Here is a 27,338-nt window from a genome sequence, read left to right as displayed (position 1 = left end):
TTTATTTTTTTGGGATTCCATCAAAGACTTTTCACATCTGGAGAGATCTACAATGTGACAGCACTGACCGTAGGAGCAGATTTCCGTGCGGCGTTGTACGAGCGGTCGACAGCGTGCCGAGGGTCGAGGCACGTTCGACCGCAGACTTTTTGAGACGTAAAAAACACAAACGCCGATTATCCAAAAACTGGGCATCCCTGAACTGTGAATGTGTGCATGTGTGGAATACATAAGCGTACCACCCAGAAACCCAGACTGATGCAAAGTGCAGGTACCTCCAGACTGTATGGTACCGCTTTCAAAGGGATCTCTCATTTTGGCGGTAAAGACTGTTCTGCACGCCTCTCCTGTATCGCCGGCATTAACCCTAAACGCTCACATCCTGGCGTTTTTGAGGAGCTTTCTATTATTATTTTTTCTTCTCATGGACTTCTACACGGAGCCTCATATCAGCCTGTCATTCGCCTCAGCTCTCTGTCTCCTCCTTACTTCCTGTTTTTTTTTTTTTTTTTTTTTTTTTTTTGACAGTGCCATTCTGTTTTCTTCCTCAAGGGTTGCATCTTGTCGTAAAAAAAAAAATGGAGCTTTGATTTCTCAAAGATATATATACATATATATATATATATATATATATATATATATATATATATATATATATATAATAACGAATGCACACCAACTGACTGGAACAAGACTCGGATCTCTTTATCAACTCACTGTGGTTTAACTCATTAACACTCGTAACCGTGCTCTGTAACCGCTGTGGACAATCGATGACGTCATCCTGTTGGGGTTTGGACAGATAACTTTGCCTAACGACACCTTTAACAGATGTGGAACGGAGGTTCCAAGAGGGCTTTTTTGTTTTGATTTTTCTTTTCTTTTTTTACTTTATTTTTTTGTTTTTTGTGTGTGTGGGTCTATTCTTCCATCGAGACTGGAATCAAGCGTACATGTCGGCTATAGATAATTTAAGTTACTGTGTCATGATGTAAAACTGTCTAATTTGGAGAGGAAAAAAAAAAATGTAGCTTACTGAAAAATAAAGATTTAGGCACTGTTGAGGAGCCGCTGTCTTTTTCTTTTGGCTTGTGCACCTTTTTTTGTTTTAAATGTATTTTCTAGGGGTGTGCAAAATAAATCGATTCACATTCGAATCGCGATTCAGGCTCTACTGATCTCAAAATAGATTCATAGAATTACAAAAATCGATTATTTTGTAATTAAAAAAAATAAATTATTTAAATTTTTTTTAAATTGTCACATGTAATTGTAATTTGTGATGTACACATTGTAATCACATGGGAAAAGTAACTACATTTACCTACTGTGAATCGTTTTTTTTAATCGAATCGTTTTTGAATCAAATCGATTTTGAATGTTGACATTTTCTGAATCGTGCACCCCTCGTATTTTCTCTCTTGACCATTTGTTTATTTATGATTCAAACTAGGGCTGTCAAACGATTACATTTTCTAAATCGCAATTAATCGTTGAATTTCTATAGTTAATCGCATGTTTTATCACATGATTAAAATTCTATTATTTTGCATTTCAGAACAGTTTAAGTACGTATTAACAATGGAAAGCCATTCTTACCAGTGGCTGTTGATTGGGAATCAAATGAATGCAAAGAAAGTTACTTTATGAACTTGATTTTAAGATTTGTATTTGTTTATTATATATTTAACCTAGTCACACATTTGAATCTAGAGTCAATATTAGGGTTGGGTATTGTTGCTAAAGCGGTACTTTTAAAACGGTACCGGTGCCTTAACGGTGCCTGAACCGATACTTTTTAAGAAAGTTAAAAAAGAAGGGTACTAAACAGTTGGCAACATTAAAGAATGGCTTGTTTATTGCTAAGGCCATATCAAAATTAAATGATTTAATAATAATGTAATCACTATAACAATAACTTATTTCACTAGTAAATAGCTGTTGAATGACAAAAACAACCACCAGATGGGAAAAGGGCATTTAACAACTTTGAATGCACCACGAGGCTGTAAATTACCAGTTTCATTGAACGCACCGTCTGTGTTTTTCCGACAACAGCAGCTGCAGATTGTTACACCCCGGTGTCGGAATCCTCTACAGTGAAATACAGACAGACTTTACACCGTTCAGCGTTAGCTGTCAGCATTGTAACCGTGTTTAATCCAGCTACTAGCTCGCGGTAGGCTAATGTTAGCTGCTGTTGAGTATAGTGTTAATTAGCTAGCGGTAGGCTAACGTTAGCTGCTGTCGAGTATAGTGTTAACTAGCTAGCGGTAAGCTAACGTTGGCTGCTGTTGAGTATAGTGTTAACTAGCTAGCGGTAGGCTAACGTTAGCTGCTGTTGAGTATAGTGTTAACTAGCTAGTGGTAGGCTAACGTTAGCTACTGTTGAGTATAGTGTTAACTAGCTAGCGGTAAGCTAACGTTAGCTGCTGTTGAGTATAGTGTTAACTAGCTAGCGGTAAGCTAACGTTAGCTGCTGTTGAGTATAGTGTTAACTAGCTAGCGGTAGGCTAACGTTAGCTGCTGTTGAGTATAGTGTTAACTAGCCTCACGTGCAGCGATGTTTCTGTTGCCTGTAACGTCTGTTTCAGAGCATCAGAGAGAAGTGCAGACAAGATGTTACGAGGAAGTACGGCAAAATAGTAGCCTGTTAGGCACGACGCAAACCCAAGTGAAGTGAAAATAAATTAATAAATGGCGGCATACGATGAATACGATTTTAAAAAAAAAAAAAAAAAGGAAAAAAAAAAATTAACGCATTAATGCTGGCAGCCCTAATTCAAACGAATACCTAACATTACATATAGGTTTCTTAACTGCAATCACAATAGATAGAAATGTTTCAATACATTCTCCCAGCTTCACTCCCTTTTGTACTTTTAAATAAGATCTTGAAAGCAGGACTTTTATTTCTAACATTGCTGGGGGTTTAGACGCCTTCCATTTTAAAGCTATGCATTTCCTAGCTGCCATCAAAGCAAGATCTATGCGCATACTTACATATTTATTCAACTTGTCAGACATATTAATTCCCAAAAGACATAAACGAGGTGAAAGGGGAACAGATGCATTTAAACAGATATCAGCTTTGTAACAAAAAAGTTGTTCACATGACCAAAGCATGTGGGGAAAAAAAGTACCTTTTTATATTTCTTACAAAGCCAAGAGAGGAATGATATGTCATTGTTCATTTTATTTAATTTCTCTGGAGTATAATAAACCCTGTGGGTTATCTTAGATAGTGCTAATGTATTTCCCTTAAATTATAAGCGCATTTATGTACATTCCTGCAAATAAAAGCAGTAATGATTCTTGACTTGACTGGAGACTTGATGACTCGGATGACTTCTGTGTATTCATAAGTTTGAATGTTAGCTGTAATATAATTTATTGTTGCATCTAACGATCAAGTGTGTTGTGCGACGGCAGCAGCACAAACTGAATCATGATTGGACGACTCAAAAATCTTCCCAGTATGTGATGGTCATGATTGGATGACATCTCGCTATGGCAACACGTAACATCAATCATCAATAAATACATATAAATATAATAAGCATCAGCTTTATCTTGCCTGTATAAAAAAAAGGGACTTGATTTTGGAATTGACTCGAGACTTGGCTTAAGACTCGGACCAAATGACTCAAGACTTGGTTAGGTCTTTAGCAAAGACGACTTGGTCACAACTCTGGGTATTGATACTTCTACTTAAGTAAAAGATCTGAATACTGCTTCTACCTTTGGCCTACACGTAACATTTATCTGTAATCGACAAATACTCACAGAGAAAAAACACAGATGCAAAGATTTTAGGATTTAAAATTGAGGTTTTGTGCGAGTCAGATTCTTACCTCCATAATATGCATTTATATTATCTTTAAATATGCCTGTACGCTAACTTACCCAGCTATTTAAGGCTTTGGGACGTTTGGACAGGTTTTCAGGTTTCCCCTCTGAAGGCTGCAGGGTTTAGAATCCTTTGAGGATCAAAAGCATCGACCGACGGATTAAACTGGAAGTTGGCGGCTGATTCCTCTGAAACTGCGGCAAAGGAAATCCTCTGGCTCTCTCTGAAAATCTGCAGTTTCAAAAGATGCAGTACTGCAGAGTCAAGTGGGAGTTTTCACCTTCAGCGTCTGTGTTTTCTGAGTATATCTGTCAGATGAACTCATGTACTCCATCAATTCCCAATGTATGTTCCAAATGTATAACACAACTCATTACATAAAAGTAGATATTAACATTTTCATACTTGTTGAACTGGCGATATTTAGATTGCAAAATGATTTAACCATGTATCCATTACTTTAAGCTAAGTATTTAAACTGTTTAGTTAGTAGACCTACTTTTAGCTTTATTAGCCGCTTATGCAGTACTTTAGCTAACTATTTCAGCTGTTTATCCATTACTTTTAGCTAACTATTTAAACTGTTTAGCCATTACTTTTAGCTAACTATTGCAGCTGTATAGTCATTACTTTTAGCTAACTATTTCAGCTGTATAGTCGTTACTTAGCTAACTATTTCAACTGTATAGTCGTTACTTTTAGCTAATTATTTCAACTGTATAGTCATTACTTTTAGCTAACTATTGCAGCTGTATAGTCGTTACTTTTAGCTAACTATTTCAGCTGTATAGTCGTTACTTTTAGCTAATTATTTCAACTGTATAGTCATTACTTTTAGCTAACTATTGCAGCTGTATAGTCATTACTTTTAGCTAACTATTTCAGCTGTATAGTCGTTACTTTTAGCTTTATTAGCCGCTTATGCAGTACTTTAGCTAACTATTTCAGCTGTTTATCCATTACTTTTAGCTAACTATTTCAACTGTATAGTCATTACTTTTAGCTAACTATTTCAGCTGTATATCCATTACTTTTAGCTAACTATTGCAGCTGTATAGTCATTACTTTTAGCTAACTATTTCAGCTGTATAGTTGTTACTTTTAGCTAACTATTGCAGCTGTATAGTCATTACTTTTAGCTAACTATTTCAGCTGTATAGTTGTTACTTTTAGCTAACTATTTCAACTGTTTAGCCATTACTTTTAGCTAACTATTTCTGCTGTAAAGTCATTACTTTTAGCTAACTATTTCTGCTGTATAGTCATTACTTTTAGCTAACTATTTCTGCTGTATAGCCATTACTTTTAGCTAACTATTTCAGCTGTATAGCCATTACTTTTAGCTAACTATTTCAGCTGTATAGCCATTACTTTTAGCTAACTATTTCAGCTGTATAGCCATTACTTTTAGCTAACTATTTCAGCTGTATAGCCATTACTTTTAGCTAACTATTTCAGCTGTATAGCCATTACTTTTAACTAACTATTGCAGCTGTATAGCTATAACTATAAATAAATAAATAAATTATAAAACAAGCTGCTGGAGCTGCTACCCCCGCGACCCGATACCGGATAAGCGGACGAAGATGGATGGATGGACAAAACATATTTCATTTGTTGTTGAGATAGTAACGTTACACAAACTTAACATGCATGTATAAAAACTAAAACCTCCAAGTTCTTAGCTCACCTGCAGGCCCTCCTCCCTGCTATCAGGAGGTCGGCAGCCTGGATGAACGTTAGAGCGGTTGTAGCACCTCAAATTCAGCCATTGCGAAGCCAAGCCCCGGTCACAGTGGGCGGCCAGTGAGGGGGGACGGGGCGCTCCTGGATCAGACCACGGTGCTAGGGTTTGTGATCAGTTCAGTTCAGTCACTTTATTATCCCAAATGGGAAACTTGATATGCAGTCAGAAGATAAAAAGAAACATATTCAAACAACATACAAGTCGACAGGACAGCAATACAAGGACATGAATAGCCTACAAAAAGGTTTCCTGTATGTAATACACACAACACCATTTATCACCACTGGAGCAATGTCTAAAAACAAAAAAAGTACTATGTTACATTTGCAAATTAATCCGAGTTATGCACATGGAACAAAGGAGTTTTTACTCCTATTGCTCTTGAACCGGGGTACTCTAAATCATCGGCGGAGCGGGGGGGGTGGCTAATTGAGCTTAAGCCCCGAATGTTTTGTCAAAAGCCCCGAATCTTTTAGGTTTTTTAAAATAACTTCAACTTTGTTTAATTTCCTCTCTCAGTCTTTCTGACTGGAGCGGCAAAAAAATGAAACAAAAGCTCTATTAACGTGCGTGGTGGCGGACGGTGACGCATCGCGCATCACTCTGCTTGTTTGCCAACTGCCAATAAAAACTAACGAAGAAGAATATAAATCTTCTTCTTCGTCGTTAACTTGTCATCGGGGGCTGGCGGGCTGTTGTCATGTTGTATGTTTCATCGGTGTCGCGAGCTTACTGGCTAACCGGCTGAAGAACAAAGTTTTTTTATACGGAACAGGAACACTAGTAACCATAGTAACAGACTCAGATTCAGGAGCAGCGTCAGAGGAACCGCGGACAAGCGTTGCAGGTTTGTGAATCCGCTGTTGTAACTCTTGAGTTAAGTGACTGTATTGCTGGCTAGCTAGCGAGTTAACATTTTTAGCTGTTATTAGAGTTTAGATTCTCGGCCCGAGCCCGACCCGAGCCAGACCGGACCTCGGGTCGGGCTCGGGCCGTTATTTTCCGCCACATCCTCGGGCCGGGCCGGACCCTTGATCAAGCAATTTTTTTTTTTTTTTTTTTTTTTTTTTTTTTATCTATTACCTTATTATCCTATTTGGGTGGGGAGAAAGCTATGCCATAATCAGAAATATTATAAATATATATATATAGGCTATATAAAAGTAACAAATGTGTAGCCTACAAAAGTTAGGCTGCAGTTACAAAATGCAGCACTTCATGCGCGGAGTCTCCTCCTCTCGCACGCATCACACCGGGAGCTTGAAGATGTAAAGAAAAAAAGAAAAACAGGAGAATTAACTTTGAGCAAGTGTGGAGGAAAGTCGGAGGTATGGAAGCAGTTTAAACAAGTCGTGGGCAGTGACAACAATATGTTGTTCATCATTGTTTCTTTTTTTTTTTTACGTTTCTTCATTCAGTTCCTTTCTAAACAAACAGCAGTTTACAGGCTTCGTCCTTGTTGTATTATTCTAAACAGATTTCTGTAGTTCCAACAACTCTGAATTGTAGTTGAGAACGTCAGTTTTAACGGCCCACGTATTAAAAAAATTGTCTGGTTTAAATCGGGCTCGGGCTCATAATTACAGTTAATGTGTCGGGCCGGGCCGGGCTCGGACGCAACGTGCTCGGGCTCGGGCAGGTTCGGGCTTGATTTTTTGGGCCGATCTAAGCTCTAGCTGTTATTAAGAGAAATTAGTTGCTAATAGAGATGGGCGGATGATTTGTCTGATGATTTGTCATGTACACAGGGGGGTGGGGGGGGCTACACACAGCTTGTGTCAAATGCTAAGTTATCTCAGGGCATGTTTTACAGCTAATCTCGGCACATTAGTGGGATAAGAAGAGAGACTAATCGAGAAATATAGTGATAAAGATCAGAAAGACATGAGCGTTTATTTCCTCCTCCTGATGACAACAATTCCAAGTACAGATGCATCAATATCACTGGAAAAGTGTTTTTTTTCCCCCCATACTTTAATTTAAAAAGTAAATCTTTAATATATTCTACATTCATTACATAAAAAGTAAAATATTTCAAGCCTTTTATTGTTTTAATCTTGATGATAAGGGCTTACAGCTCATGTAAATCAAAACTCAATTTTCCCCCCTCCACCCCTCATATAGTCCATATGCGTAACATGCAATCAGTATATCCACCTTATTTTTCAACTTTGAAGCTAAGTAAGCTATTTTCTGTGAATGTGTGAGACTTCCGGTTCATAGGGAAATAACGAGATGAATAACAAAGTGCTGTTAATGATAAAAATATTTGTGCTACAAACTAGTGTTTACTATTATGACAAATTCAATACATCAAAATAATAGGGTAGGGTAGAAAAATACCAGTTTCCAATATCAAGAAGCATAACAAGCTTTTTTGTACAGCTAGAAATAACTGTAAGCGGATGACATCGGACGCCAGACACATTCCATTTACAAATGTCCGTGCCACTCTTCCGTGAATAATAAGGTGGATACCACAGGCCAAAAAATGTCCCCTAAAAAGGTGTTAGGTTTGTTTGATTATTAGTTGTATGTTTTGCCTCTGATTGATTTGTGCTTATCATTTCTTGCAGGATTATCAGAAGTGCTGCCGCTCTTCTTCCTCTCGACACCATCACTACCCTCCTCACCTGGCCTTCATCCTCACCTGGCCTCCATCATCACCTGGCCTCCATCCTCACCTGGCCTCCATCATCACCTGGCCTCCATCCTCACCTGGCCTCCATCCTCACCTGGCCTTCATCCTCACCTGGCCTTCATCCTCACCTGGCCTCCATCCTCACCTGGCCTCCATCCTCACCTGGCCTCCATCCTCACCTGGCCTTCATCCTCACCTGGCCTTCATCCTCACCTGGCCTCCATCCTCACCTGGCCTTCATCCTCACCTGGCCTCCATCCTCACCTGGCCTCCATCCTCACCTGGCCTCCATCCTCACCTGGCCTCCATCCTCACCTGGCCTCCATCCTCACCTGGCCTCCATCCTCACCTGGCCTTCATCCTCACCTGGCCTCCATCATCACCTGGTCTTCATCCTCACCTGGTCTTCATCCTCACCTGGCCTCCATCCTCACCTGGCCTCCATCCTCACCTGGTCTTCATCCTCACCTGGCCTCCATCCTCACCTGTACTGCTTTCTTTCTAAATTTCTATTTTACCTGTTAAGGATAATTTTTGTATAAATTGAAATGCATGAATTAATAAATTGTTCTTGTTCTAAAACAGATTTTTATTGTTTTATTATATTACATTATTAATACTTGTGTATTGTTGATACACGATGAACCTTGTTGTGCAGTTACAGCTTCAATTGTTCTTTTTTCCATTTCATGGATTCTGATGGAGCAAATTTATCAGCTAAGCACAAACTAAACAGAACTGAACTCTTAAGATTAGTAATGATGTTTACACCAAATTCCAATTTTACCTATGTAGGCTAACTTCAAAATAGTCAGATAATGGTTGCCTCTTTTTAGTTGCCAGGGGTGAAAATGAGTCATCCTTAACATTGTTGGTGTTTTGGATTCACTACAGCTGGAGAACAATTAAATACAAAATAGGTTGGAGGCTCCACTGGGTGATTTTTTTATTTTTTACTGAGTAACTATCATCATTTTCCCAGATAGTGTATAGAATTTTAGGCATTCTATTATCTCAAACAGCCTGAAAAATAGTGCATTTAGCTGACGTAATTGGGAAAAAAATCTCCACCGGGGGAGCATGCCCCCGGACCCCCCTAGGTTTGGGCTAAGCCCCGAATGTTTATATTGTCTGGCTCCGCCCCTGCTCTAAATCTGTGGCCTGACGGGAGTGTTACGAATTCAGAGTGAAGGGGGTGGTTTGTACAGTGTAATAGACCGGGCCTTGCGATGGCTGAATCTGAGCTGCTGCAGCGACTAACTCAGGTCCCCCTCAATCCGGTCAGATAATTTACCACCACAAATACAATCTAAATCTGTAGCCTACTTAATATCCTTACATGTTTAAAGAACAATTTGAATCAAATCCATGTGTACCGTGTCCGCATTTTGATAATATTTATGATTATCTTTAATTCCCCACCCACTAGTGAAAACAGTGCTCATATTAATGTCCACAGGGGACTAAAGCTTTGTGTGATATTACTGCTATTAACAGCGATGTATATAAACATATAGCTAACTTTATATTCTTTATTACCTAAAGCAATTATTACACTTTTTTGGCTGCTGATTTCACAGAATTCCGTGAAATGAACACGGCCCCTTAACTCAAAATCTGTGGCAGTTTCACGGAATCGCCGAAAATTCCGTGATCAGCCCACGGAACAATTCCGTGAAATTAACATGGCCCCTTAAGTTAAGGAAAAGGTCATGGGTAGGCTTTCCATGACGCGTGGGACAACAACGGGACGGTTTTTAGGAAAAGAAGAACGGGACAGTTCGGTTTAGGAAAAGAAAAATGGGACGGTTGGGTTTAGGAAAAGAAGAACGGGGGCGTTGGGTTTAGGAAAAGAAGAACGGGACGGTTGGGTTTAGGAAAAGAAGAACGGGACGGTTGGGTTTAGGAAAAGAAGAACGGGACGGTTGGGTTTAGGAAAAGAAGAACGGGGGCGTTGGGTTTAGGAAAAGAAGAACGGGACGGTTGGGTTTAGGAAAAGAAGAACGGGACGGTTGGGTTTAGGAAAAGAAGAACGGGACAGTTGGGTTTAGGAAAAGAAGAACGGGACGGTTGGGTTTAGGAAAAGAAGAACGGGACGGTTGGGTTTAGGAAAAGAAGAACGGGACAGTTGGGTTTAGGAAAAGAAGAACGGGACAGTTGGGTTTAGGAAAAGAAGAACGGGGGCGTTGGGTTTAGTAAAAGAAGAACGGGACGATTGGGTTTAGGAAAAGAAGAACGGGACGGTTGGGTTTAGTAAAAGAAGAACGGGACGGTTGGGTTTAGGAAAAGAAGAACGGGGGCGTTGGGTTTAGTAAAAGAAGAACGGGGGCGTTGGGTTTAGTAAAAGAAGAACGGGACGGTTGGGTTTAGGAAAAGAAGAACGGGACGGTTGGGTTTAGGAAAAGAAGAACGGGACGGTTGGGTTTAGGAAAAGAAGAACGGGACAGTTGGGTTTAGGAAAAGAAGAACGGGACGGTTGGGTTTAGGAAAAGAAGAACGGGACGGTTGGGTTTAGGAAAAGAAGAACGGGACAGTTGGGTTTAGGAAAAGAAGAACGGGACAGTTGGGTTTAGGAAAAGAAGAACGGGACGGTTGGGTTTAGTAAAAGAAGAACGGGACGGTTGGGTTTAGGAAAAGAAGAACGGGACGGTTGGGTTTAGGAAAAGAAGAACGGGACGTTGGGTTTAGGAAAAGAAGAACGGGACGGTTGGGTTTAGGAAAAGAAGAACGGAACGTTGGGTTTAGGAAAAGAAGAACGGGACGGTTGGGTTTAGTAAAAGAAGAACGGGGGCGTTGGGTTTAGTAAAAGAAGAACGGGACGATTGGGTTTAGGAAAAGAAGAACGGGACGGTTGGGTTTAGTAAAAGAAGAACGGGACGGTTGGGTTTAGGAAAAGAAGAACGGGACGGTTGGGTTTAGGAAAAGAAGAACGGGACGTTGGGTTTAGGAAAAGAAGAACGGGACGGTTGGGTTTAGTAAAAGAAGAACGGGGGCGTTGGGTTTAGTAAAAGAAGAACGGGACGATTGGGTCGACGTCACTTTGACAGCGAATAACTTTACATCTGAAGCGTTGTGTTTTCATGAAGGGTAAACTTAGCTATACAGACTAAATACGTTTTTGTGTACCAGGCTGTAAACATGTTTAATTCTGCTGTAAAGTTGGGCATTTTTAACATGGGGGTCTATGGAAATTGACTCACTTCTGGATCCGGTCTCAAGCGGCCACTCGATGAACTGCAGTTTTTGGCACTTCCGCATGTGCATCACTACTCAGCGCGGGAGGCGTATTATTACGAATCCTACTATGGCCACACCCTACGAAGCAGCTCGATTGGTTGGGGTTAGGCATTGACCATGAGTGGTTAAGGTTAGGATAGCCAATTGGTCAGGGGACAGGACCAAATCGGGTTACATTACCTTGTGTAAGCCTGGACGCCTGGCCAATAGTAGTGTGTGAATGCTATGGAAGGGAGGGTCTTGGCGTGGCCATAGTAGGGGGAAAAAAATTTGCGCACGGGAGATTGCACCTTGGTATAGACATCCAGTCTGGAAAACCGTTTGTATGACATTTTTTCAAACGCCGCCACCCAAGTCCACTCCTGGATTGACGGCACCCCTTCATTCTTCCATCCTCTTAAAATAATCTGTCTGACCATTAAACTAGTCTGGACCCAGCTTCTTATGTGCTTATATCCATCCCGTTGAGGACTGACCCATCTCCCAGAACGAATAATCTGGGAGCTGAAATGGAACCTGGGTCCCTGCAATCCCACATAGGTTATTATGTATCCCGGTCCAAGATTCCTGGACCTTATAGTTTTAATATTACTACAGATTCTGAAAATTTGATTCTTAAAAAAATATGTGTGAATTGAATTTTAGGTGTCAGTTGGTCCTGATGAGCGAGAAGAGCCACAAGATGGCAGCGTGTTCACACAGGACGCTGCTTCTTCATCTGCACCGTCCTGATGTTGATGTTGATGATGATGATGATGTTGATGATGATGATGATGATGAGGATGATGATGATGATGACTGTGGACTTGACTTGGACTGGATTAAGTCGGTCATGACTCCGGCTCTGAGTGTCTGGCTCTTAAACTGATAGATATTTCTTGCGTGATGGGTCTAGACCTTTGAATCCGCTGACTCCACTGAGTGGAACCTGTTGACAATTCTGTCTGATATCAGGTAAAACTATTATAGTAAAGTTTCGGGTCATAACACTAAAACAATAAGCTGAAAAGCTCTTCATAGCTTACCACTGACACTACAACTTTATAACTCTTGACTGCACTGACTTGTAGTGTGCCCCTTCAGCACTGGCACATCACTTTTTTTAAACATGGGACTTCTTGTGCTTAGTTTATGTGTTACATAATGTGTAAAAAAAACAACAACATTCAATACAAAGCCAATATCTGTCATCTGTAACTGTTCTCTTTGGTTTGATGTTTTTGAATTTAATAATGTTGTTGTTCTGTATGAGGAATATGTGGTTTATCTGCATAGATAGATAGATAGATAGATAGATAGATAGATAGATAGATAGATAGATAGAAGAGTAGATGCTCGATGGTGTTTTTTGCCCCCAATGGCTCCTTCCAGGCAGCGCTGCGACCGCTGCCTCCAAGGCACCTAACCCTAACCTTAACCCTAACCATAACCTTAACCATAACCCTAACCTTAACCCTAACCATAACCTTAACCATAACCCTAACCTTAACCCTAACCATAACCTTAACCATAACCCTAACCTTAACCATAACCCTAACTTTAACCATAACCATAACCCTAACCTTAACCCTAACCATAACCTTAACCATAACCCTAACTTTAACCATAACCATAACCCTAACCTTAACCCTAACCATAACCTTAACCATAACCCTAACTTTAACCATAACCCTAACCTTAACCATAACCATAACCTTAACCATAACCCTAACTTTAACCATAACCATAACCCTAACCTTAACCATAACCTTAACCAGTGCCTAATCCTAGTGCCGTTGGGGGCAAAAAACACCGATAAACAAGGGTGGGTGGGTAGATAGATGGATAGATGGATAGATGGATGGATGGATAGATGGATGGACAGGTGGATAGATATATAGATAGATGGATGGATGGATGTCTGGCGCCCTCTGACGGTTATTTGATTATTATTTTTAATCATTTTTTTCCCTTTCAAACATAAAACAACAACTTGTTCTTAGAAGTCAATGGATATAAAATGACGTGCGTTCATTTATTTTATTTCTATAATCTGTCCAAAGTCACCGACAGACTATAATAATCTACCTGCGAGCTGCATGAAGTCACATACAATTAACCAGCGTCACACAGGAAGACGGATGAGTGTACCGTCAAAATAAAAGCACAAGAGCAGTTTGGTGAGTAAAGAAGGATTGTTTAAAATCTTAATTAGTGTATTTTAGTCTGCTTTGCGTTTAACTTTCTGAAGACACCTTATGCGTCCTGTTTGGTCTGTAGACGACTTTATAGAAATTATTTGATATTTGCTTTTGTGTGTAAACTATATTCACTCAATCAGTCTAATCAGTTTATTTTTTTTAAGCTGTATTTCATAATGAAAGATAGATATAATATAAAAATATAAAATACATACCACAAAAGTCAATGATGCCAACTTTTTCGGAATAAATTGTAACCAAAAACATTGTCTTTAATGCAATGTGAAATCAATATAATGAACATGGGCTATATTTAAAAAATAATTTAAAAAAAGACGTTTTTAATTAATATTTGTATTTTACTCTTGTGTGTAATGCAACGCAACACAAAAGATGGGGAGAACTACATGAGACTAAGAAGTAAAGGAAGAAGAAGAAGAAATCAAAGAAGAAAGAAAGAAAGAAAGAAGTGTATGGAGAAAAGAAAACATTCATTTGATATATTATACTTACATTATATGAGCTACAGTAAAGCTGTAACACCGTTATTTGGCCATTTGGGTATGATCCTCCATATATAGCGTGTGCCAATTCGGCTTTTATTTTTAAAATAAAACTACCGGAAGCAGAGCTGCCATGCTTTTTCTAGCTTAACGTTGGTGTGTGCGGAGAGCTAACAGCGCTGCTGCCGCACAGAGAGCGACACGCAGAGTCTCTCAGTCCGACTGACTTTGGATATTTGGGGGGTTTGTGGAGAAGCCTGGAGAGAGAAAAGAGGCAGAAAGACACGGGAAAACAGAGATTTAAGTCGGTTTGTTACGGCGGAATGGCGGACCGGGACCCGGTGCCGCTTCCTGCGGAGGTGCGGGCCAGACTGGCCGAGCTGGAGCTGGAGTTATCCGAGGGTGAGTACTTGGATTTCACCGCGGAGCTTCGGGCGGCTGTTCCCCGGGCTCTGCTGCTGCTGCTGCGGCTGCTGCTGCTGCTGCTCTGGGGGGTGTTTGTGTCGCTGCTGGTCGGTCTCTGCTGAGAGGACGAACCGGTTCAGAGTTTGAGCTGCGGGGAGGAAAAGTGTTGAGCTCCAACTGCCACAAGTTCAAGTCCCACATTTCCATTGGTTTTGGTTTTTCTGGCTGTGATTTGGATGCAGGGAATGTGGTGTTTTGGCGGTGTGGCAGTGAAATGGTGAAGTGGGAACAGACTTGACGTGCTTTGGAAGAACTATAGTATTCCTATAATATTCCTCTGATATTTCAAAAAAGATTATTGTATAAATATAGCATCAAAACTGTCTAAATAGAGATAAAAATGTCAAAAAAGTGCACAGAAATATCATAGAACTTACTACAGAAACACAACACAAGAGTCATTACTTAGCACCAGGTAGCCTATCATATGAACATTATAGAAATACCATACAAGATTAAAAAAAGCACAATATTAACCCTTGAATATTTAGGCTGCACCCAAGAAAACTACAAAACTACAGGAAGTAGTAGTGATATTATGAGTGATGCAGCCTTTAATTCATTTCATTATTGACTGCCTTCTCCAATGAGAATGAGCACTACAGGTGTCCAACAACTAATTTAACACCTTACAATTGCTTTTTTTTTTTACCCCAAACATTCAGTTTAAAATGTTATAAAACAGAAAAGCAGCCATCTTTCCATCACGGCAGATAAATACCACCCTAAAGTACACTTTCTTGCACCCAACAAAATTACAAAACTCTACAAGAATGTTGTAATGAGGCCTGCAGCCATTGGTTATTTTCAATGAATGAACTGATTCTCAATCTTTAAATTGCTACAAAACTGTAAAATGATGCCAATTACAATGGTCCAGAAACCAATTTATCATCTTTTTTTTTGCAGTTACGTTCAATTTACGATGATATGAAACCAAAAAGCAGCAATGTAGTTATGTGAAAAGTTGTTTTAGTTGATTAGTGGACAAATGTTTGCAACAAAACTACAAAACTCTACAAGAATTTCATAATGAGGGCTGCAGACATTGATTCATGATATTTGTTCAATGCATTAATTAAAAAGTGAGCAACACAAGTGTCCAGAAACCAATTTTTTTAAGAGAATCTTTTGGGCATTTTAGGCCTTTAGGCCTTTATTTATACAGGACAGCTGAAGACATTAAAAGGGAAGGGGGGGGGGGACGACGACATGCAACAAAGGGCCGCAGGGCAGAGTCGAACCTGCGGCCGCAGCGTCGAGGAGTAAACCTCCATACATGGGCGCCTGCTCCACCAGGTGAGCTACCCAGGCGCTACCAGTGGTGTAGTCTACGTGAAACGCAGGTATACGCAGTATACCCACTAAGAAAGCTCCAGGATTTCCATATACCCACTTAAAAATGCCCAATGACACGCAACAACATACTTTCCATTATAATTTTGATATATTTTGAATTGTCATCTGTGTTTTTTTCCTTCGCATAGGCTAAATAAAGGTATTTCCACATGAAATTGGTGCATAAAAGTATGTCAGAATTCAGGAAATGAAGTCTTTGATGCTCAAAAAATGCCCATTCTGGCCTATATATATATATATATATATATATATATATATATAAGCCCGTACATATACAGTACAGTATACTCACTACAATACATTAGACTACACCACTGCGAGAAACCAATTTAACACCTTTTTTAAATTGCTTTTTGTGCAAATTGCAAACCCCAAAATATTCCGTTTCCGATGATATAAAACAGAAAAAGCAGCCATCTTTCCATCACAGCACATAAACACCACCCTAAAGTACACTTTAAAGTCTCTGCTGAGCACCAGAGGGGCACCATATACTGTACAGTAAGTCCCGGTGGGAATATCACAGGAATGCCGTAGACATTTGATCTTTTTGGTGTTTGTCACTATAAGAAGTTGTTGTTGTTGTCGTCGTAGAGGTTTGTTCTTCACTGTCATATTGGGAAAATCCCGTCGAGCAGAGCTTGGGCATGCTGCTCAGATTATGTGCACACACAGGGTGTGCAGCTGTTACCAGACGCACAGTTTTCACATGACACAATGCAGCCAGGCAGCTTTTGGCGGGGATGAATGATTCCCATTATATTCCAGCTTCTTTTCCATAACTCCAGAACACACATTGGCTTTCTTTTTGCAAGATACTGAAATGCAGCCTTTGGTATTGATTTTCTCATTAGCCGCCCCCCCCCCCTCTCCATCCCCATCCTCCTCCTCCTCCTCCTCATCTTTATCAGATTGATATGTCACATAGCTGCAGACTCACTCTCAGCCTGGAGAGTATCATGGTGTCATATTTCAGCCGTGTTTTCCCCGTTTCTCATGGAGTGTGGGGAGGCTTTCGCGGAGCTCAGCCATGTATGGAGAGAGAGAGAGAGAGAGAGAGAGAGAGAGAGAGAGAGAGAGAGAGATTTTAACAGCTGACTGTAAATGCACATATTAATGTTTCCACTGCTGCTGGTGCAAATGCAGCTTTCAGATGAATCTGCATCAGCTGAGAGAGCAACGAGAGGGGGGGGGGGGGGGGATGGGGGGGCAAGGTGACACATTCCTTTTTTTTTTCCGTAATTTTTTTTTTTTATGTGTCAATGTAAACAAGTGCGTCTGGGGGAAATGGGGTCAGATGCCCCAGTGCATTATTTACATGGTCAGCCGACGCTGTAAATGCGCGCCGCCAGCGAACGCAGCGCTTTCCCTTGCATCCCCTGCAGACTTTGACCTAATTTTTGGATTTCCGCGCATCGTCCCTTCCTCCTCCGGAGGGGGGAGGGCGGGGAGGGCGGGGGCAGACATTGTCAACAGTCAGGTGTCACTACAGCTTCACAGAGGCCGCACGTGCTGTTGAGGAGCCCTTGAGCAAGGCATTAAACTCCTCTATACCCCTCCCCTCCTCTACACCTCACTTCCCTATTGTGCCGATCCATCGTCTGGAGAAAGTCTGGAAATTGCACTTTTATTTCACGGAAAGAGGATTAATGTGTGGATTATTGTCTGGATTAATGGATTCGTTGTTTGGTCTATAAAATGTCAGAAATTGCTGAAAAATGTCAACACAACTTGAAGATATTGAGTTTACTGTCACAGAGAAACTAGAAAACTCACACTTAAGAAACTGGATTCAGATTAGATTAGATAACGCTCACACCGCTAGTCTTAATGCTTAATTCGGATTTTTTGCTCAGATGCGATTTTTGTTGTTTGGCTGTTCACATGACCTTTTAAAATGGGGCCTATATCAGATTCCAGTGTGAACTGTTTGCGGTTTCGAACTGACCCGCATGCGCAAAAGACCAATAACAATGACAGCAGACGCAGCACGCTGTTGCACTAAAGTTAGGGAGGTTATGGGGGGAGGTTAGCATTTCCACTTTTATTTCAAAATGTTTGTGTAATGGCAGCTGTGACATTAATGAAAGAGGGTGGCAGTAGCTCAGTCCGTAGGGAGTTGGGTCGCCGGTTCAAGTCCCAGTACGGACCAAAGTACAGAGTGTGGATTGGTAGCTGGAGAGATCCCAGTTCACCTCGTGGGCACTGCCAGGTGCTCTTGAGCAAGGCACCGTACCCCCCCAACTGCTCAGGGCGCTGGTCCAGCACTGGCAGCCCGCTCACTCTGACATCTCTCCATTTGTGCATGAATAGGTCCTGAGCATGTGTGTGTGTGTGTGTGTGTGTGTATTTCAGGCCTGTGTGTAGGGATTTCTAACAGAGTGTAAATTGTAATTTAAAAATAAAAATTATATATAATATAAGTATAAATTATAAATTAATGAGTAGGTGCTGAGGAGGAGAAGAATGAAGAGAGAGAGAGACAAATTGGCTATTTTGGCCTTTTGCGGGGTTATGGCTGCAAATTCACTACAGAGGTCTGTGTGGATGCAGAGACATTGTGACAAATGTCGATGTAGATTGACGTAGGGCTGGGCAATACATCGATATTATATCGATATCGTGATATGAGACTAGATATCGTCTTAGATTTTGGATATCGTAAAATCGTAATATATTAAGTCTTGTCTTTTCCTGGTTTTGAAGGCTGCATTAGAGTAAAGTGATGTAGTTTTCTGAGCTTAGTAGACTGTTCTAGCTCTTCTATTATTTGCCTTTACACACTTTGTCATTAAATCGACATTTCTGATGATTATTTATCAAAAACCTCATTGTGTAAATAATATTTTGTTAAAGCACCAATTGTCAATCTTACAATATCGTCGCAATATCGACATCAAGGTATTTAGTCAAGAATATTGTGATATCTGATTTTTTCCATATCGCTCAACCCTAGATTGACGTAAAAGTCGCATCAAATCCGCCTTGGTTGTTCACACTGCGGCCGCATTGAAAGTGGTCTCAATCTGATTTGAAAAAAATCAGATCTGGGTAAGATTTGAGTGTTCACTCTACTTCTGTAGAAGTCTGACCTGGTCACTTGAACACAAAAAAAAAATCAGATTTGGGCCACTTTTGCCTGCAGTCTGAACGTAGCCGAAGATAGACTTTATAATGATCCCAAATTGGGAAAGTTAAGTGCCACAGCAGCAAAATATCAGACACACAGCACACATACAGAATATACAAGACATATTAAATCGGATAGAATAACAAGAAGAAATATAAAAAAAAAAATAAAGATACAAAATACAAAGGAAAGAATGTACAAACGTGTATGCACGTTGGAAATAAAAATGTACAACTGCTTAAATAGTATATATAAAGCTGTAAGTAGAGATGTACCGATACCAGTATCGGTATCGGCTCCGATACTGCCTAAAACGCTGGTATCGGTATCGGGAAGTACTGGAGTTTATGCACCGATCCGATACCACGTAATGAAGCCCTAAAGAAAATGTACGTTAAAGTAGTTTATTTATGTTCTTTTTTCGTTATAACTGACTGTCAAACTGCAGAATAAAAGAAAGTTCATGTTTCACAAAGAGTTTAACCTGAGCCAGACTGACAACAAAGATAGAAATCATATCACATCCATACAGAGATAGTAGTATACAGCTGTTATACATCATATCATCCATACAGGGATAGTAGTATACAGCTGTTATACATCATATCATCCATACAGGGATAGTAGTATACAGCTGTTATACATCATATCATCCATACAGGGATAGTAGTATACAGCTGTTATACATCATATCATCCATACAGAGATAGTAGTATACAGCTGTTATACATCATATCATCCATACAGGGATAGTAGTATACAGCTGTTATACATCATATCATCCATGCAGAGAGAGTAGTATACAGCTGTTATACATCATATCATCTATACAGGGATAGTAGTATACAGCTGTTATACATCATATCATCCATACAGGGATAGTAGTATACAGCTGTTATACATCATATCATCTATACAGAGATAGTAGTATACAGCTGTTATACATCATATCATCCATACAGAGATAGTAGTATACAGCTGTTATACATCATATCATCTATAGAGAGATAGTAGTATACAGCTGTTATACATCATATCATCCATGCAGAGATAGTAGTATACAGCTGTTATACATCATATCATCCATACAGAGATAGTAGTATACAGCTGTTATACATCATATCATCCATACAGAGATAGTAGTATACAGTTGTTATACATCATATCATCCATACAGGGAGAGTAGTATACAGTTGTTATACATCATATCATCATACAGGGAGAGTAGTATACAGCTGTTATACATCATATCATCATACAGAGATAGTAGTATACAGCTGTTATACATCATATCATCCATACAGGGATAGTAGTATACAGCTGTTATACATCATATCATCTATACAGAGATAGTAGTATACAGCTGTTATACATCATATCATCCATACAGGGAGAGTAGTATACAGCTGTTATACATCATATCATCATACAGAGATAGTAGTATACAGCTGTTATACATCATATCATCCATACAGAGATAGTAGTATACAGTTGTTATACATCATATCATCCATACAGGGAGAGTAGTATACAGTTGTTATACATCATATCATCCATACAGGGAGAGTAGTATACAGTTGTTATACATCATATCATCCATACAGGGAGAGTAGTATACAGCTGTTATACATCATATCATCCATACAGGGATAGTAGTATACAGCTGTTATACATCATATCATCCATACAGGGATAGTAGTATACAGCTGTTATACATCATATCATCCATACAGAGATAGTAGTATACAGCTGTTATACATCATATCATCCATACAGGGATAGTAGTATACAGCTGTTATACATCATATCATCCATACAGGGATAGTAGTATACAGCTGTTATACATCATATCATCCATACAGGGATAGTAGTATACAGCTGTTATACATCATATCATCCATACAGGGATAGTAGTATACAGCTGTTATACATCATATCATCCATACAGGGATAGTAGTATACAGCTGTTATACATCATATCATCCATGCAGAGATAGTAGTATACAGCTGTTATACATCATATCATCCATACAGAGATAGTAGTATACAGCTGTTATACATCATATCATCCATACAGGGAGAGTAGTATACAGTTGTTATACATCATATCATCCATACAGGGAGAGTAGTATACAGTTGTTATACATCATATCATCCATACAGGGAGAGTAGTATACACACTGGTATCGGCTCAGTACTCGGTATCGGGCGATACGCAAGTTCAGGTATTAGAATCGGTATCGGGAAGCAAAAAATGGTATCGGGCCATCTCTAGATGTAAGTAGAACCAGTGTGTCTATGTATGAGTCTTATCTAACACTCAGTGATGAAGTGTTAACAAGTTTTATTGCCTGGGGTAGGAATGAGTTCTTGTAGCGGTCAGTGCGAAACCAGAAGGAAGGAATCCGAGAATTTGACTCAAACCGATTAATCGATTATCAAAATAGTCTGTGATTAGTTGACAGCTATTTGATTCATCCTCGCAGCTCTACTTATTTCCATATGGAGGTTTGTGCTGATCCGTTGTCGGGCCTGGATGTGGAAATTGCCGTTTTTTTTGTTTCAGAGAGAGAGAGAGAGAGAGAGAGAGAGAGAGAGAGAGGAGGGATGTTAAAACATGAATAAACTCTCCTCAGGTGCACGACCACGAACACGCTCTGCGGAAATATCGCAGCTTTGTTATATGAAGGGAAAAAATAATAAATCAGATACCTCCAGTGCATTCCAGGAGTTATTTTAAGCTCAAATGTTTACTCAAGATGATTCCCCTTTACTGCAGCCGGCTCGACGGTAGTAATAAGAGAGGCTCACGTGTTGGTCTGAGATTCGAACCACCGAGCTCAATGTTTTCTTGGTTACTTGTGGATTTCTCTCAACCTCTCTTCTCTGTTTCTTCTTAAAGGAGCAATCCGGCGCAACATGACCCTAGGGGTTAATAACACATGTGTACCGAGTCGACCGTTCTCTGGGATATGTTTTCATGCTAATCCAATGTGACCAGTTTTAGTGCTAACCGCTAGTTAGCTTATAACGCTAGTCGTCAGGGCACGGGTAAAGTAAAAAGAAATCTCTATTTCTACACCACTAACAAGGCTCTAGCTTTATAAGCTAATTAGCGGTTTGCGCTAAAACTGGTCACATTGGATTAGCATGAAAACCTATCCCAGAGAACGGTCGACTCGGTACACGTGTGCTATTAACCCCTAGGATTTCTCCTTTAAGCTAGTAAGTTCCTACATTAAAGCTGTTTCATGCCTCTTGCATTCAGCGTGGTCGGGGCGCTGCAGACGGCGTGCTAAAATCAAATCCAAAACACTGAGACAGCTCTTTGAGGAAGTAAAAAATGTCAACCTTTAACTCAAATTGGTCCTCACAAAGGTAGAAGCACGTGCTAACACACACACACACACACACACACACACACACACACACACACACACACACACACACACACACACACACTGCAGACTGACAGGTTGTCCTGAACTAATCTCGCTGCTGGCTGAATATTAAGCTCTGTGGTCCAGCCCAGATAACAAGCTGTCCACACACACACACACACACACACACACACACACACACACACACACACACACACACACACACACACACACACACACACACACACACAACCTGTGTGTATAATGTAAGACAAGAAAAAGCAGCAAATTCTCACATTTAAGAAGCAGGAACCATCAAATGTTTGTCATGTTTGCTTGAAACTGTTCACTTTTGAGTGAAGAGGTGCAACGATGAATCGATGAATCGATTAATCGATTAGTTATCAACTATTAAATTAATCGCCAACTATTTTGATAATCGATTAATCGTTTGAGTCATTTTTTTATAAAAAAAAAATCAGATTTCTCTGATTCCAGCTTGTTAAATGTGAATATCTTCTAGTTTCTTCTCTCCTCTGTGACAGTTAACTGAATATCTTTGAGTTTTGGACACAACAAGACATTTGAGGACGTCGTCTTAGGCTTTGGGAAACTCTGATCCACATTTTTCACCATGTTTTGACATTTTTATAGATCAAACAACTAATCGATTAATCGAGAAAATAATCGACAGATTAATCCATCCATCCATCTTCTTCCGCTTATCCGGTAACGGGTCGCGGGGGTAGCAGCTCCAGCAGGGGACCCCAAACTTCCCTTTCCCGAGCCACATTAACCAGCTCCGACTGGGGGATCACTGGGACAGATTAATCGACTATGAAAATAATCGTTAGTTGCAGCCCTACTTTTTATCAAAACAGTTGGTGATGAATTGTCTTTCGATTGCTTAATCAGTGAATCGGCGAATCGTTGCAGCTCTAATCTCATGCCACCTGCAGCTCGGGACTAACTCCCGCTCACCATGTTGGGTCAAAAGAAAGAGACGTTTTGGTTCGAAATGTGAGCCATTTTGCAGCTGTACGTATTGTTTGAAACCGTTCAGTCTAGTGCTGGGTATCGCCACTGATTTCCCGACTCGATTTCCAATTCAATGTTGATTTGGGATATTTCAGTTGCAAAAGCAACTCTGCTTGGATATAAAAGAGATTCTACAATTGTCCAAGGTTCCCTCTAACGCGGTGAATTATTAAAAAGTATCAATGTTTACATTAAGAATTGACCCCAAGGCAGTTGCATTATTGCACTTTATATTTAACATGAACACACTACAGCAGTCAGCACAATTAGTGTGCAGCTAAACAGACTCTACAGTCAGTGAGCATTTCATTCAGATTAGGGATGCACCGATCCGACTTTTTCAGTCCCGATACTGATACCGATGCCTGGGTTTTGTGTATCTGTTGATACCGATCCGATACCGTTGTTGAATTAATAATAGACTGTATACCTTCCACCTTATAGGTATAAGTGGAAGAGACTAAAGGCACCAGACCTTCCTAACTAAACATTACTTTCCTAACTAAGACAAAATAACGTAGATGTAATGTATTGAATTCTTATTTATTTGTACACTCAACTCTTCCAGCGTGCGACACGCGTGCGACAGAGGGGGAAAAAAACTAACAAAACTGGATCGGCCCGTGGAGCTGTTAATTTTTCCCATCCCCGATCCAGCTATTTTGTCAATATTGGGATCGATATCCAATCTTAATATCGGATCGGTGCACCCTTAATTCAGATATATCGAGAGTCCAGGAGTCCAGAGTCCAGGACGCCTTTCAAAATGGCCACGCCAGTTTTCCCTCGCCAAAATCTAGCCTACCTTTTTGGAGCGTTTTTAAACCACTTTTCCTGACAAGCTAGCATGGCATAGTTGGTACCAATAGTCTTAGTTTCATATGATACAGACAGAGGTCGATTCTGGATTTTATGAATCGATATTGGATCATTCAAATGAATGATCCAGTATTCTTTTTTAAATCCAGCCCTGTAGTCAAACGCTCTTCAGAAAAAGAATCCAAATATGTGACTGAAATGCGTTCAGTGTATTAAAAACAGAGGTTTTAAATACCGCTGGAACAATGTCGGGATACCATTTCAAAACCATATAAAAACTTAATTTCCTATCATAAAAGTTATTGTTTGATCGTGTCATGAAGGGACATCTGGGGCAAAAGCTGCATTGATGTTGAAATTGAGCACCGCTTTTTTATAACGCTGCACATTTCCTTCCTCCTTCCTTCCATCTGGTGTTGATAAGATTCCTCCGTGTTATTTTACAGCTCTCACTCTTCGGTCTCTTTCCTGAAAGATCTTTGTGTTCGCGGCTGAGCAGAAAACCTCCGCTCTGATAATTACAGTCTGTTTGGGGAGAAAAAAAAAAACCCCACTCCATTGTCCGTGTGTGATTTATCAGTCTTGTTCTGGCCCAGAGACGCAGAGGGTTTTCTGTAGCTGTAAATGTGAAATCTGGATCTGTTGAGGGTCGGTTCCCAGAATGCATCTCACCACTGTCTGTCGTCTCGCTTCACTTGGTCTCCGGCTGATCCGAGCTCGAAGAGAGGCTTTCGTTAAAACACAACTGCACTCGTTTGCTATCATGTCTGAGCTCCATTCCCAGAGCGCTCTGCAGGAGTTAATGGCTGCAACTAAGACTTTGTTTCAGCACTGATACATCATTGATTCATTAGATCAGGGGTAGTCAAACATACGGCCCGTGGGCCAGAACCGGACCTGCCAAAGGGTCCAATCAGGCCCACTGGATGACTTTGCAAAAGTGTGAAAATTGCAGAGAAGTGATTTATTCCAATTCCAAATTTACGACTTTAATCTCAGAGAATATCCGAGTTCTTTTTACGCAAATTTACGACTTTAATCTTAGAAATTCAGAGTTTTTTCTCAGACTATAACCCCTCTCTCCCGGGCCTGTAACATTAGTTTTTTTCCCAATCGTAGCTCGTAGCAGAAGTAACTTGCGTTTGCCAACATCAAGCTGACAAGAAACTAGATAAAGTTTCTGATCTTCCTGGAGTGGTTTACTGGTCCGGCCCACTTGAGATTAAATTAGGGGTATGTGGCCAATGAACTAAAATTAATTTAACTCCCCTGAATTAGGTACTTGTTTTGTCTATAAAATGTCAGAAAATCAGTTATCTATCTACTCGAGGAAAACTATCAAACCACAGTGTAGAAATACAAAACGTACTAAATGATTAGCATTAAACTAAACTTAAAGTACCAGAAAGTAAAGATCTTGATAGAAAACGTACAAGTATGCATGTTGAGAAAGATGAAATTACGTTTTCACTCATAGAAGTAGCAGGCAGAGATTCACGGACCTTGCCTGAGATGCTTTTCGTAACTCGGTTGTCGGGGGATACGATGCTCTGACTGTAAATTTGGAAGACTGCAGTTATTGTGCTGCTCTGTTGGAGCAGATTCATCGTTTAAGGTACAACATGTAAGGGAAAGCCCTAAAAAGTCCTAAATCTCTAAAAGTATTGTGTTCTAGGTCTTAAGTAATTTTCAACAGGTCTTACATTTTCCTACGTCCATCTAACGCCTCTAATGCTCATTAAAATGTTTTTTTTTTTTTTTTATTCTGTGGCGTTGTAGTTCTTTCTTTCGCTCGTCCAAATATAATTCGCTGTATATATGTAGAGTATTATTACTCTGTGTCGCTTTTATTCAATTTGAATACATTTATTTACTATGCAAGTACTTTTGTGACTCTGCATTTTGTTGTACTTTTTAGGTCTTTACATTTCATTCATAATGGTCTCAAAAAGTCTTAAATTTGACTTGGTGAAACCTGCAGAAACCCTGGGTTTAGATATGAGAATGTGGGGCATTTTAGAGGGTAAGAAATTAACACTATTGCCATACGGTTTGGAGGACTTTTCTTGTGCACCAGTAAAGCAGAAACGCCAAGAAGTTGTAAATACAATCACCCAGTTCAGATAAAGGTCTCGTTCATTGTGATTCTGTAGAAACAACTTGATTAATGTTTTAGTTGCTCATCGTGACCGAAACGCCAACAAAGATGTAATTTTCCTCCCTAACAGACTGAACTGAACCGTGGGATTTCTGGCTGTTAATAAAAGGCCAAACTCACTAAGCCTAAGCTTCACAGCTTAATGTATTCAGCCGGTGACATTTCACTGAATCACTTACAAGTTATGAAAAAATAACTAAAAAAAAGAAATACATCTTTATATTTATATATATATATATATATATATATATATATATATATTTGTTTCTGCCTACTGTCTTCTTTCCTTTTGTTTTTCTTCTTTAATTTTCTAAAATTTAAATCTTTAGTGTGTAACTTTTTCATATTAATGACCGTCCGTTACATTCAAGCCGTCGCCAAATGAGTTGCTACAAAGCTAATTAAGACTATCAGCTCCACACAACTCTCTCTGTATTTCTCAGTATGACTATGTTCAGAAGATTGTGGCGTCCGGGGACTTTCCCGCGCAGAAACTTGAGTGAAGATAATTACCTCTTCTGGAGAGTCCATCATGTTTTGTTAATCCTCCGTGTCCTCCTTGGCTACTAGCAACTGTGTGGAGGAGGGGTTAGGGCTGGGCAATATATCGATATTATATCGATATCGTGATATGAGACTGGATATCGTCTTAGATTTTGGATATCGTAAGTGTTATGTGTTATCTGTCCCTGGTTTTAATGGCTGGATTACAGTAAAGTGATGTCATTTTTTGAATTTACCAGACTGTTCTAGTTTTTCTATTATTTGCCTTTACCCCACTTAGTTATTATATACAGATTGATGATGATTATTTATCAAAAATCTCATTGT

General features: G+C 39.9%; 1 protein-coding gene across 5 annotated transcripts in view; it reads left to right on the top strand.

The window, feature by feature from the left end:
* Positions 1-14,293: 14,293 nt before the first annotated feature.
* The window catches only part of LOC116043966 (disco-interacting protein 2 homolog C), a 270,352-nt gene continuing 257,307 nt past the window's right edge, over positions 14,294-27,338 (top strand). For all 5 annotated transcript variants that reach the window (XM_031291012.2, XM_031291010.2, XM_031291011.2 and 2 more), the window contains exon 1: positions 14,294-14,560. In XM_031291012.2, coding sequence (XP_031146872.1) covers positions 14,482-14,560 — 79 coding nt within the window. In that variant the 5' untranslated portion in view covers positions 14,294-14,481. The remainder of the gene's footprint in view (positions 14,561-27,338) is intronic.

The sequence above is a fragment of the Sander lucioperca genome, chromosome 9, assembly GCF_008315115.2.
Source record: "Sander lucioperca isolate FBNREF2018 chromosome 9, SLUC_FBN_1.2, whole genome shotgun sequence".
NCBI lineage: Eukaryota > Metazoa > Chordata > Actinopteri > Perciformes > Percidae > Sander > Sander lucioperca.
The sequence above is the reverse complement of the archived record's forward strand: the minus strand, read 5'-3'. Positions and strand labels throughout refer to the sequence as shown.